This window comes from Chiroxiphia lanceolata, chromosome 14 (assembly GCF_009829145.1).
Source record: "Chiroxiphia lanceolata isolate bChiLan1 chromosome 14, bChiLan1.pri, whole genome shotgun sequence".
Taxonomy (NCBI): Eukaryota; Metazoa; Chordata; class Aves; order Passeriformes; family Pipridae; genus Chiroxiphia; species Chiroxiphia lanceolata.
Window position 1 is genome coordinate 8,179,840 of NC_045650.1, and position 12,195 is coordinate 8,192,034.

The 12,195-nt window shown below is 49.4% G+C and overlaps 1 protein-coding gene across 3 annotated transcripts in view; it reads left to right on the forward strand.

The window, feature by feature from the left end:
- The first annotated feature begins 962 nt into the window (after positions 1 to 962).
- MCF2 (MCF.2 cell line derived transforming sequence) overlaps positions 963 to 12,195 on the forward strand; it is a 59,512-nt gene continuing 48,279 nt past the window's right edge. For 2 of the 3 annotated variants that reach the window (XM_032701946.1, XM_032701947.1), the window contains exon 1: positions 963 to 1,036. In XM_032701946.1, coding sequence (XP_032557837.1) covers positions 982 to 1,036 — 55 coding nt within the window. In that variant the 5' untranslated portion in view covers positions 963 to 981. The remainder of the gene's footprint in view (positions 1,037 to 12,195) is intronic. The other variant, XM_032701948.1, reaches the window with a different exon arrangement.

A 12,195-nucleotide genomic window follows, 5' to 3' on the forward strand; every position in this document is an offset into this window, starting at 1 on the left:
GCCTTCCTGGGCAGCTCAGGCTCCTGTTGAGAATGAGCTGGCATCGTTTGAACCTCAGCATCGGGGAAACTGAGAATGATGCCTAGAGCTCTGGCCAGCATTGGCTGTAGTATGGCTTAATGTAGTTTTCATAAATTGTTCAAGGAATTTGCTAGAATGCTGCTTGCAGAGGATGGAAACGCTTTTTTTTTCCTTAGAGAAACATTATAGGCACTAAGGTGGAGAGAAAATCCAGCTGCAGGGTGGTGTGCTAGGGGGCACTGGGAGTTGTGGTAAGTTAAAAAAAGGGAAAAAGAAGAAGGATTAAAAGCAGGGGGAGGAAGAAAAGAAAGGAAAATAGGGGGAAAAAGGGAAATGAAAAACAAGAAAAAGAAAAATGAAATGAAGAGATAAAGGGGAAAAGATAAAAAAGGGAGATAAAAGAAAAAAGGAAAAAAGGGGGGGAAGGAAAAACAGGGAAAAAAGGGGGAAAGGGGAAAAGGAAAAATGGAGAATAAAGAGGGGAAAAGGGGGTAGAAGGGGAAAATACTGAAAAAAAATAAAAAAGGAAAAAAGGAAAAGAAAGAAAAAGGAAAAGAAGAGCGGGAAATGGGGAAAAGGAAAAAGGGAATAAAAAGGAAAAAAGGGAGGGGAAAGAGAGGGAAAAGGAAAAAGGGGGGGGAAAGACAGAAAGGGGGGGAAGGAAAAAAGGTGGAAAAAAAAAAGGAGGGAGGAGAGGAAAAAGGTTGGGGGGAGAAGGGAAGAAAAGTGGGAAAAAATGCCGAATCGGTCCGAAGGCGGCGGTTGCTGGGCGGTCGCTGGGCCGGCCGGGGCGGTGCGGGGGGCGGTCGGAGGGGCGGCCCCGCCTGGGCGGCCGCGCGGGCCCGGGGCGGCGGCGGCGGAGCGGCGGCGCTGCCGGCGGGGAGCGCTGCCCGGGGCATGGCCCTGGCCCCGGCCCCGGCCCCGGCCGGGCCCCCGCCGGGGGGCACCTCGGCGGGGGACATGGAGCGCTACTACCGCCTGCTGCGCTCCGCCGCGCTGCTGGAGGCCGCCGCCGGTGAGTGCCGGGGCCGGCGCGGGGCTCGCCGGTGTCGGAGGCGGCGGGCGGGGGGCGAAGGGCTTTCCCCGGACACCCCCTCCGTGGGAGCAGCGGCTCCCGGCTGTCGCTCCCGGTCCCGGCGGGGAGCCCGCAGATGCCCCATCCCTCCCCGACCGGTCCTCGGCTCTGTGCCGGTGCCGGGGGCAGGCGGGCGCGTTGTAGGCACGGGGATACGTCGGACGGGTTCGTCGCACGCGGGTTCCCGAGCACTCGAGGTGTTATTTTGTTGTGTATTCAATGGACGGCACGGTCGGTGCGGAACGGCCCCGGTTTTTAATGAGAAGCTGTGTCCCACTGCGCTGCTGACATTCCCTTCGTGTCACTGGAATGCGTAGCGCAAAGTGCGGTTTGGAGATGGGAGATGCGGCCGGTGACAGGAGAGTGTTCACCAGTGCGAGTCCCCTGCTCAGGTTCCCGTGGCCAGAACTAAAGAACTCTTCCCTGGGAAGTTACATCTCAACCTGATGGCAATGACTGCTCTTTCACAGGGTCTGAACTAGAGAAGCAGTAAATGTGCATAAGGTGTGTGTTGCTCTGTTAGACATCCCCTCTTCCCTTCCTCATTTCTTGGTCCTCAAACACCTCTGAATTCCAGATTATGCTGGGAATGCAGCACTGTACTGATGTGGCTCTGGTTCTATGGCTGCACACCCTGAACGTGAGAAGCAAATGCAATCTGATCTCTTTCCTCAAGCTGTAGCTGCCTCAGCGGTGTTTCCTTTGATGGACAGTGATCTGCTTAGAAACTGTGTGGAACCTTCGTTTTTCATTACGTTTTTCCCTGTGGGGAGTACAGGTATTTTTACAATGAGGTCTTTCCTAATCCAGGAAGGGTGGTGGCACTCCAGCCTTCCTAGTGGATGCAGGAGTCCAAGGCATGAAAAGGTATCATTCCTTTTCTGTTTGCAGCTGGCAGAGCACTTGGAGCCATGCCAGGCACAAAAAAGACACACTGACCCAAAAAAAAGCTTCCAGGCTAATTCCAGGTTCCTTGACCTCTTTGAAAAGCACAGTTTGGGGTTCAGGAAGAATTTATCGGAGGGTAAGTCGCAGGTGAGGACTTAACCAATGTGCCACCTGCTTCTCAGGAGCTGCTTGTGCACGTGCCCTTCTGGGATGATACCAGTAGCACCTTCTATTCCGGCTGTCCTGCCCGCTGGACCCTGTTCAATTCCCTGCACCCAGCAAACAGAGTAGGAAAACGTAGGCAGGGATGGTTGTGGTCAATTAGCGGAGGATGCTGCTTGAATGGATGTGATTAAATCCTCCTTATGCTGGTGTCAGCATGGAACACCCACGCTGCTGGAGAGGAGCTGGGTGACACGGGGATGGGGCCGCAGACGGTGAACGTTTGTCATGTGCGATGTAATGGGAGCTGGGTGAAAGCAGGTAGCAGGTTTTCTGTGAGCATGAGTGCTGTCTCGACCAGCTCTTAGGAGATGACATTTGTGTAATGCTCATACAAAAAAGAAATGTCCCCACAAAGGCACACTTGTGTGGTTATAGCTGCAGGATCTGGACGCGTGATTTGGCATCTGTATAGGTTCTTAAAATGAGATATTGAAAAAGAGACAAAGTTGAGTAAGGTTCCCCAGATCATGAGATTAAAAATAAATCAGATGGGTTTTTTTTCCTCATCACTGAGTTCTGAGCAGCTAGTCTAATCTGGGACCATGTTTTAACCATTTCTCTTCATGCAGAAGTACTGGAAATTTGTTGGTCATTTCTAGTAGCAGGTGAGATTTCCTCCATATCTCCCTTACAGTGAGATAGAAGCCTACATAAAACCCAAGCCTTTTATGGCCATTCTCATCTCTAAAAAGGCTTGGGCTCCCTTGCAGAGCTGCAGGGCTACAGCAGGCTCCAAAAGCTCTGTGCTGCCGTCAGTCCAGACCCCTTTGGGTGGGCCACGGAGGAGTAGTAGTCTGGGAGCAGTCAGTAGTATGTGGGATGCACTTCCTCTCCCTGCATCACATTTGCTACAACCACAGTTTAGTGGTTTATCATTCATGTACCAGGACAAAAGTGGAGTGACAGCAGGGCTGTGTGGGAGGGAGCAACCGAATTGTAGAACATGGTGGAGGAAAGAAAGAGTTTTCCAAAGTGCTCTTTTTGCCGCTGAACTGGAGGATACTTGGAGACATGGAGCTTCTCCTGTGTGCCTGGAGATGGGGAGTTCAGAACTCAGACATTACCCCTGGTCGTGCTGTGGTAGGAGCCTTTTGTTAAAGTTGGTTTTGGCAGGTAGGATTTCCAAGGAAATCCTGGAGCCACAGACCAGGAAAGTGCCCTCAGCCTCATCCTGAAAATAGGCAACCTCGTGCTGTTGGATACGTGTCCCTGTGACGGTGGTTGTTTGGCACATGGGCTGAGCACAGCTCAGGTCCCACACTCCTCAGTTTGCTCTACTGCTTCAGCCTCAGTCATCTCATCTGCCAGCTTCCCTAACGTAGGGAAATTTAAGGTAAGTGGAAAATTGGTGGGCAGAGGAACTGGAGTGTGAGGAGTGCTGGTGGAAGTGACTGGGTGGGGCTGCCTTGTTTTCTGAATCCCTTTTCCTCTCAGGCAATGCTGGACTTGGTTATACATCAGGGATGATGAATCAGGGTCTCCTGGGGCAGAGTTGTTCCCTGGGACCCAGTGCAGGCACAGTTATCCTGCTGCTCCAGGGATGTCTGTTCAAAGGTTGGGTGGTGTGAGACACCCAGCAAGCACCAGTGATATCCTTCCCCCCTCACTTTCTATTCCACTGGCCTTCTCCTGCTGCAGGAATGCCATTAGCTGTATTTGGAGATGTGCTTTTGCTTAATGGGGGAATGCCAGAATTGGGCATTTCCATTTTTGTTTCAGGAAAAATTGTGTTTATTTTCCCTCGCTTTGCAGCTGAGTTTCCAGGTGATGCCACTGGGGGAACCTGGCTGTATGGTTTAGTTTCCTGGCTATATGGTCTGTGAAAGAAATTGTTCCAGTGACCTTAGTGAACTTAATCCCAGGTTCCTTAGGTAGGTAGGGGGGCCCTAGGGCTTACTGCTGATACATCTCCCAAGAGTTACTTTGTGCCCAAAGCTGGAATTCATCTTGGAAAGAAATAGCACTTGCATGGTATTGAATGATGATGGGAGTTACTGATGTCTGTATGTTGTTATTGGGCCTTTTTTTTTTTTTTTTGTGCTGAATGGGCTCTGGTTTGAGGGCTGATAGTGGTGGCTGGGGAGGTGTGTGCTGGTGGCAGAGGCTAAATGTGCATTTTCCTGCACAGCTGGCAAACACACTCTGGTGCTGATATGAAAACACCTGTATATGCTCCCTTGGTAAGGGAAGAGAGACTGAAATTGGAAATAGGAGAAAATTAAAAGTACACTGAAGCTCCTAAGTAGTAGAAATGCAAGAAACTAGATTTTCTCAACTCCCACACTGCGGTTGAATCCACAGGAGTGGGTGTTGAGAACCTTTTATTACATTTCTTGCAATAGACACGAATTCATGTATGGTGGAGCTGGCTTTTATGTTTCCCATTTTTTGCTAAGTTTGGTGTGATACCAGAATACAGTTTTTCTGATTGGACATGAAAACATCAGAGCATAACAGGAGGTAACACGTAAACCTTGTTGCCATATAGTTTGCTTTTGCTTCATCTTTTCTTAGAAAAGCTGCCACCATTTGTCAGCTGCTGAATCTAAATTGGAAGAGATCTCCCCTCATGAAACTCCACTGTCCTCACCACACTGGGACACCATGGACCTTTTAACCTCCCCTGAGCATCCTCCCCCTCACTGGCAGCATGGCACAGTCCTGGCTCCTGTGAACCCTCCTGCTCACTCCAGTTCCCAAAACCGTATTGGAAGGTGACATTCCCATGAATGTGGGATCCTTAGCTGGCTGCACCTTGTTTGGGATCCTGGGCTGTCTGCACCTTGTTCTGCTGGCAGTGATGGCCCATGGTCAGCAGGAATGAGGTTTGGCTGGTTTTGTGTCAGTGAGTGGCTGCAGCTGTGCCATGCCAGTGCCCCGGGTGTTCCTGCTCATTCACAGCTGGTGTTTCCCCACTGGAGGGATGCCCAGGAGTGGGAGCCTCCAGCTGTGGGACTTGCAAGCTTGGCCGTGGAGCCAGATCCTGGGTCACTCTGTACATGCCTGGATGTGATGGTGTCTGATCCCTCTTTGACCACAGGGATCAGCTCCTATTGTGATTCAGCTGATCCTGTGAGGACATTCCTCTGTGGGATGGGCATGCTGCCTGGATGATGATCCACAAACCTGGACTGCACTGAGTTAACAATTTCTCCCTGTTTCTTTTTTCCCTTCGCAGCATTTTCTTTTCCGTTTTTCCTCTTATCCTCAGCGTATATAAATCTAAGCCTTTTGAAAAGGTCATTCTAGTTTTTCAGAAGCTTCGTGCTTTTTTGCTGTATAGTTTCTTAGCTGAGCACACCCCCAGGTTTGGGTGATGGGGATGTGTGTCTGTGCTGAAGCATCGACTGCACATAAGCCCCGGAAGGCCTTGGTAGAGAAGCACAGCCCTGGGTCAGAAGAGAGGACCATCTGGTGCTGTATCCTGCCTCCTACACTGTGTTGGAGCAGGTGCTTGGGGAGAAGTAGAAGAAGGAGCTTGCAAACAGAGTGAGCCTTTCCTTAAAAATCCTTCCCAGTCTGACAAAGGATAATTGAAGGAGCCCTTGAACCTGGTGTGGTGACCAACCCATCGTGCCTAGTGATGGACTAACTCCCCTGGGGCTTTTTGCAGGACATGGCTTTGCAGGGGCTGGGTCCCTTTGAAATGTTGGCGTGGTGGCTGCTGCTGTGTGTCTGTCCTGTCTGGCTCCAAAGAAGTTGTTTGATGCTGACCTGCCTCTGTAGTGAACTCTCTGAGGGCCACCCAGGCCTGGCTGCCAGCATCACTGGGCTCCTGGCAGCTCCTGGATTGGACCTGCTGCCACCTGTAGCCTGGGGACCAGGGTGTGCTGCCAGCACCTGCACCACACTGTCATCCACAAATCCCATCATGTTCCAAGGGTGCAGCTCTTCCCACAGCTCTGCCTTCCCCTGTCCTCTGTATTGTGCTGGAACTCTTCCTAGGAAACATCAGAGGTGGAAACTCAGCCACCCTGTAGCAGTGGCTTTTGCAATGCTTCTGCCAGGCTGAGGGTTTATGGAGAGATTTGCGTGGCAGGTGGAAGTTTGCCATCAGGCTATTGACAGAACTGACCCTGGAGCCCCATCTTCCTCAGGATCAATACATCACCTCTTCCAGAAAAATAGGCTTTTATAAACCTAATCTAATTGCTAATCTGTCCCTCCAGATGAAAATCTGGTTTTGATTGGCTGTGGATAGGAAGCAGGTTGCCTGCAGGCTGAGCCCAGGGCTCAGGGGAGAAGATGCTCCCGTGAGCCCTCAGCTCCAGTGAGGTGTGAGCTGTTCCCACGGGCAGGGGAGACAAAGGGATTTGCTGCAGTCAAAGGTATTGAAGCTTCATGCCATAAATATTTCAGTGGGTCTTTTGTGTTGCTTGCTTGGGAAGGGGAATGGCTGCACCACCTGGAATTACAGACTGTTGAATGTGCCAGGTGTTCATGCAGCAGCAGAAATTGTTATCCATATGCTGAGATGGCTGAAGGAGTATTTGCTCTGTGTGGCTGCCCTGGACAGCAACAGTGCCTTGTCTTTGCAGCAGGTACCCCCAGCAACAAGTGTCTATGTATCAGGGCAGGATGCACAACCAGCTAAATGTGGTTTTGGTGCATACGAGGGTGGTGCAGCTTGGAGGTGCTGTTAGAAATGACTAATGATGACATATTTAGCTTCTGCAGCATACCTGAGATCACATGCAGATGTAGGAGAGACCCACAGCAGCCTATTCACTTTACACAATAGAGTCTCTTAAGTTTCTTTAGCAGCTGAGCTCAGGTGTAGAGAGAGAAGGACACTTATTGATGCAGGCTGTTCTTCACATGGGGAGAAGGTCATCACAGGTCTAAATCTGTGGCTAGATTGTTCCCTTGGCTATAAAGGTGTAATTGCAGCATAAGGTTAACCCCAGTGTGCTCTTCTTGCATGACTTCAGTGGAAATGAGTAAAAAAGTCTCTTATTAGCAGGTCCCTCTACTTTTCTGCCCTGTGAATCTTTAGAAGTCCTTGGTATGTGACCTGTGAACCACTGTGACCCTTCACACTGAAAAGTCGCTTGTAGGGGAAAACCATCCCTGAGTCTGAAGTCCCTGGGGAGGAAACCACTGAGTCCTGGCTGGTGGACTTATGGCTGATTCCAAGATCTTCAGTTCTTTGGTATATCCAGAAACCAGTCCCGTGATTTACCCACCTGTCCAGGTCAGTCCAACACCATCCAATGGTTAGTTCAACAGGGTTTTTAACACCTGCCCTTTGGTGCCAGCTCCCACACAGCTTGTACAGACATGGACCCCTGCATCAACCTGATGGATGGATGGAGGCTGCAGGGGTCTTTCCTCTTCTTGACATCATGGCCCTTTGGTAATGCCGTATTCTGCTGGCACTTGTGCCCGTTCTGTTCACAAATGAGGACATGAAGCCAATGGTGACATAATTTGCTCCCAGCTACTCACTTTAGTCTCAGAGCCAGGAAGCAGCCTCAGGACCTTGGCTATCAGTTCTCTGCTCAGCCCAGGTCCTGTAAATAACCTTCTGGTGAATACAGCAGTCCTTGTTGAGGAGCACAATGTCCTATTCTCTGCCACACGTTTTCTAATACACGTGCTGTTCGGTATCTCCATCAACCTCTTGCCTCCTGGCTGGTCACCAACCCTTCCTGGCTCCAGTTCCCACAAACACTGTGTAAACACGTGCTTTGCCTGTACAAAATGTTGTATTCTGTTCCTGGGCAGGTATGGAGCAGGATGGAGAGACAGGAGCATGGATCTGGTCATGTGAGTATTAGGATCCTACTCTGGGTGTAAGTTTGTTGGGGAAGCCACCACCTGGAGACCACACAGGTGGGGCAGATCCCCCAAAAGGTACCAGTTGAAGCAGTGTGTGAGTAATAAGGGCAGCTGCCTGGATGCCTCTGTCCTCCTGGCCCTCTCCTTCCCTGCAGCCAGGGACAGGCACTTTGTCATTTGGCACAAGCTTTGTGTAGCGCAGTCTGTTTGCAGACAGTGTAAAATAATATTTTTTTTCCTGTTAACTCCCTCTGTCCTGATTTCTGGACACGGTGTGTGGAAAAGCAGAATTGTATTATGTTGTGTATTGTATTGAATCCAAAGTCTTTTGAAGTTGATCAGTGAGGAAACAGGTTGAGGCTCAGCCACTCACTATCTGGGATAATACTGTGGTTTAACCCCGCCAGCAGCTCAGCACTCGCTCACTTACCCCTCATGGGATGGGAGAGAGAATGGGAAGGGTAAAAGAGAAGTAACTCATGTGTTGAGATAAAGACTGTTTAAAAGGTAAAGCAAAAGCCTTGCACCCAAGCAAAGTGAAACAAGGAATTCATTCCCTGCTTCTCCTGGTCAGGCAGTTCATCCATCCCCAGGAGAGCAGGATTCTGTCACATGGAAGGGTGGGAAGACAAAATGCCATCACTCCAAACTCGACCCCCTTCCTTCATCTTCTCCAGCTTTATATGCTGAGCATGAGGCCATATGGTCTGGGATATCCCTTGGGTCACTTGGGGTCAACTGTCCTGCCTATGTCCCCTCCCAAATCCTTGTGTACCCACAGCCCACTTGCTGGTGGGGTGGAGTGAGGAGCAGAAAATACCTTGACTCTGTGTAAGCCCTGCTCACAGGGCTCACATCCATGAATTATCAATTGTGTTTCCAGCACAGCTCTAAAGCACAGCCCCATACCAGCTACGTTGAAGAAAATTAACTTTATTCTAATCAAACCCAGCACAACAAGATGATGGAGAGTCAGGTTTTCATACAGCGAGGAGCCCTGTAGGATAGTTTTTTGTCATTCTTCTTGGAGGAGCTCTTTGCCTTTTACAGCTATTTAAATGTCAAGTTTAACTGTTCCCCATATCCAAAATGAGTGTTGTGTGTGATGGGCTGCAGAGTCACTCTTTTAGGGTATTTGGAGTTTGGAGTGTGTATGGCAATCAGGACTGAGTTGGAGGACAGATCACAGGTGGTACATTGGTCTTTCTCCTCAGAAATAGGGCTGTGCTTCTGTTCTTTTGCCCAATGAATATATAATTTTGCAAAGTCGAGCAGCTCCAGCAGGAGAAGCTGGAAGGGCCACTCTCCTCACTGTGCTGGGTTCATGGTTGGGGCACTCTGCTTGAAGGGAGTTCGGTTCCAACTCCTGTGCAAAGCAAAGATGGGAATGGCTTACTCCTTACACTCAGCCTAGTTTGTGCTCCATGGACTGTTCAGGGAGGCTTGCAGTGCCACTGGCCTTTTGACAGGGTCATGTGGCAGCTGTGGCAGCTGGAAGAAGCCCTGCTCATTGAAGCTCCCTGTGCCCCAGAGCTTCCTGCAAACACTGTCGATGTGTGTAGGTCTGTGTTACAGGTGTAATTAGTCTCAAAGGAGATGCTGCAGGCACGTGGGCTTTCCTGCACTGGGACAACCTGGGACAGACGCTGGCTGGTGACCCCAGTTAGCCCAGAAAGTCAGAGGGACGTGGAAGTAGGTTACAAATGCGCTGATTTGCAGGCTTCCTCAACACCGAATAAATGCTGCTTTGCCAGCTGTCCAAATGGACAAGCAGCTGAGAACAGGCAGATCATGGAGAAGCTCAGTGTGATCCTTTACCCTTTTCATTTCATTTTCTTCAGTTTTGTTTCCTAGACTACAGCAGCAACCCCCACATGAAAAGCTGCTATTCTTCATTCACAACAAAGCCATCTCCAAATGGATTTTATAGCAGCAAACAATATTTGGCCAGTGTGGTGAGTGTAAGGTGCTGTTACATCAGCTTGGCAGATGTGTTACACAGCTGCTGTCTGCAGATGCTGCGGGCCTGCGAAGTTTGGAAAAGGAAAGAAAACAATAGGTGCTAAAGACCAAAGCACTTCAGAGTTTAATTGAGTGTTACAAGAAGAATTTGGACTCGGAGAGTAGCTGTCCTCTCTCTGAGTGTCACTACAGACCTCCACTGTGCATGAAAGTCCCTCCGTGCTTGAATTGCCTCGAAAGGGGAGATCGCTGACAGCGGGCATCATTCTCACAACTGCAGTCTGTGCAATGGCCTCGAGATACGGCCCTGTGGAGGGGACACAGCCAAATGTTCTGGACTGTGTGTAAACCAGGAGATGGGGACAGGACGGATTCAGCAGGGCTCCTTGCTGAGCCACGTTAGTTTTACTCAGTGGGGTAGAAAGCTCTGAATTCCCCCTTTGTCTTTTCCCTGCTTGGCTTCACACATCCTCCAAAACTCTGCGTCATGGCAACGATCTCCCTGCAGGAGAGTCTCTGAATGTAATAATTGCAGCAGCATTTTATAAATGCCCAATTTAGAACCTAATAAAAATGATGCTACATTGTTATAACAGTTTACCCATCCAGATGCTGCTGGATTTTAGTAAAACCTGAGGTCATACCAGCTGTGTGGCACAGCAGTGTAGTTTATATACTCTTGGATGCTGAAACATGGGGAGTTCAGGCTTGATATTGTAATAGCTGATGATCACAAAGCCTCTTTTTGACTTTGAAAGAAATGGCTGGACTTCCATGAAACTTTAACTTCCTCTGCCTTGTGCCAAGTGACATGCAGGCTGGCTGTACTGTTCATAGCCAGTGCTGGGCAGTGCCCTGGGGTCTTTTCTGTACTGTCCCAAGAGTGCCCTTTAAAGAAGAAATCCCCAACTTGCTCAAGAACATCAACTGAAACCTTGTTTGAGAGGCGGATATCTTTGGTGCCTCACTGCCTTTGACTGCTGTTTTTCCAGAGATTAATATTTGAGGACAAAGGTCATGCTTTTGTACATGATTTATTTCAGCATCCAGCTGATGTGCCTCAGGCACAGCAACACGCTTGTGAATTTGATGCCAGCACTTGATTTTCCCTAATATTTGCCCAGGAGGTTGAGTTCGGTGCCCAACACAGAGCGAGTGCCAAGGATGAGTTGGCCAAGGAGTGGCTTCAGTCAGACCACAATCAGGCTGTTGTAGTGCCTTGACCTTGCCAAAGGGCAGCCATCCTTCTCCTCTTTCACTGTTAGATTATTCTACCTCGCAGGAGATGGGAAGGGTTTGTAAGGGAATTGCTCCGTCTGCACTGCCTGCAGTAAGGTACTCCCACCTACTCATTCCTTGAATAAGTTATTTTGTTCAACTTGGCACTGCTCAGAAGGACCTGATTTTCTGCAGGTGCTGAGTGCCCTCTTCCAAAACTGTCATCCCTTGGGATGCAAGATACTCAGAGTCATAAGGGGATAGGAGTCTGGGTGCCCACCTCTGTGCCAAAGTCAAGGATGAAACATTCAGTGGAATGAAATGTTGGGGAGCAAGTAAACCATGACTCCTGAGCATTGTGGGAAATGTTTTCCTATGATGCTTTGTACATCAAACCCCAAAATGTCAGGTCCACTTGCCATTGTGACCCCGGTGTTGTGCTTAACTGCCAGGCTCTGAGGTTGGGGGCCACCTGTGCCCATGTTTCCAGAGAGCACAGCAGGTCCTACTGCAGCCCCTAGCACAGGTAGGATTAAAACATCCATTGGTTTTTGCAGTTTCCATGAGAATCATGGGGAAATCGTAGGTAAGAGAGATGTGAAAGAAGAAGCACCAGACTCTGGGAGTAGATCATGCACTTTTGAGATCGTATTTCTTTTCTGGAAAGCAAAGTTTGAAAACATCTGTGCAAAAATGCTCATTTTTTCCCAACCATAGTTGTCTTCAGTGTAGTTGAAGGCTGCAGATTTTTATGTTCTCAGTGAGAAAATATCTTGTGAACCTTTTTTATTAAGTGGTATTTTTACCATGCAAAGGTTAATCCCCTTTCCCCAACCTGTTTCCTGATCAGCTCCCAATTAACTGGCACGTCCCTCCCATATCAGTGCAGAACCAACACAAAAGCTGCATTTACTGTCAACCTGGAGCTGTGTTTGCTTTTGCTGTCGAGCACTTGAGTCACTCGTGGGTGTTACAGCACATGGCAAAACTATGCCTGGCTTTGCTGCTGGCTGCATTTCCGGGAA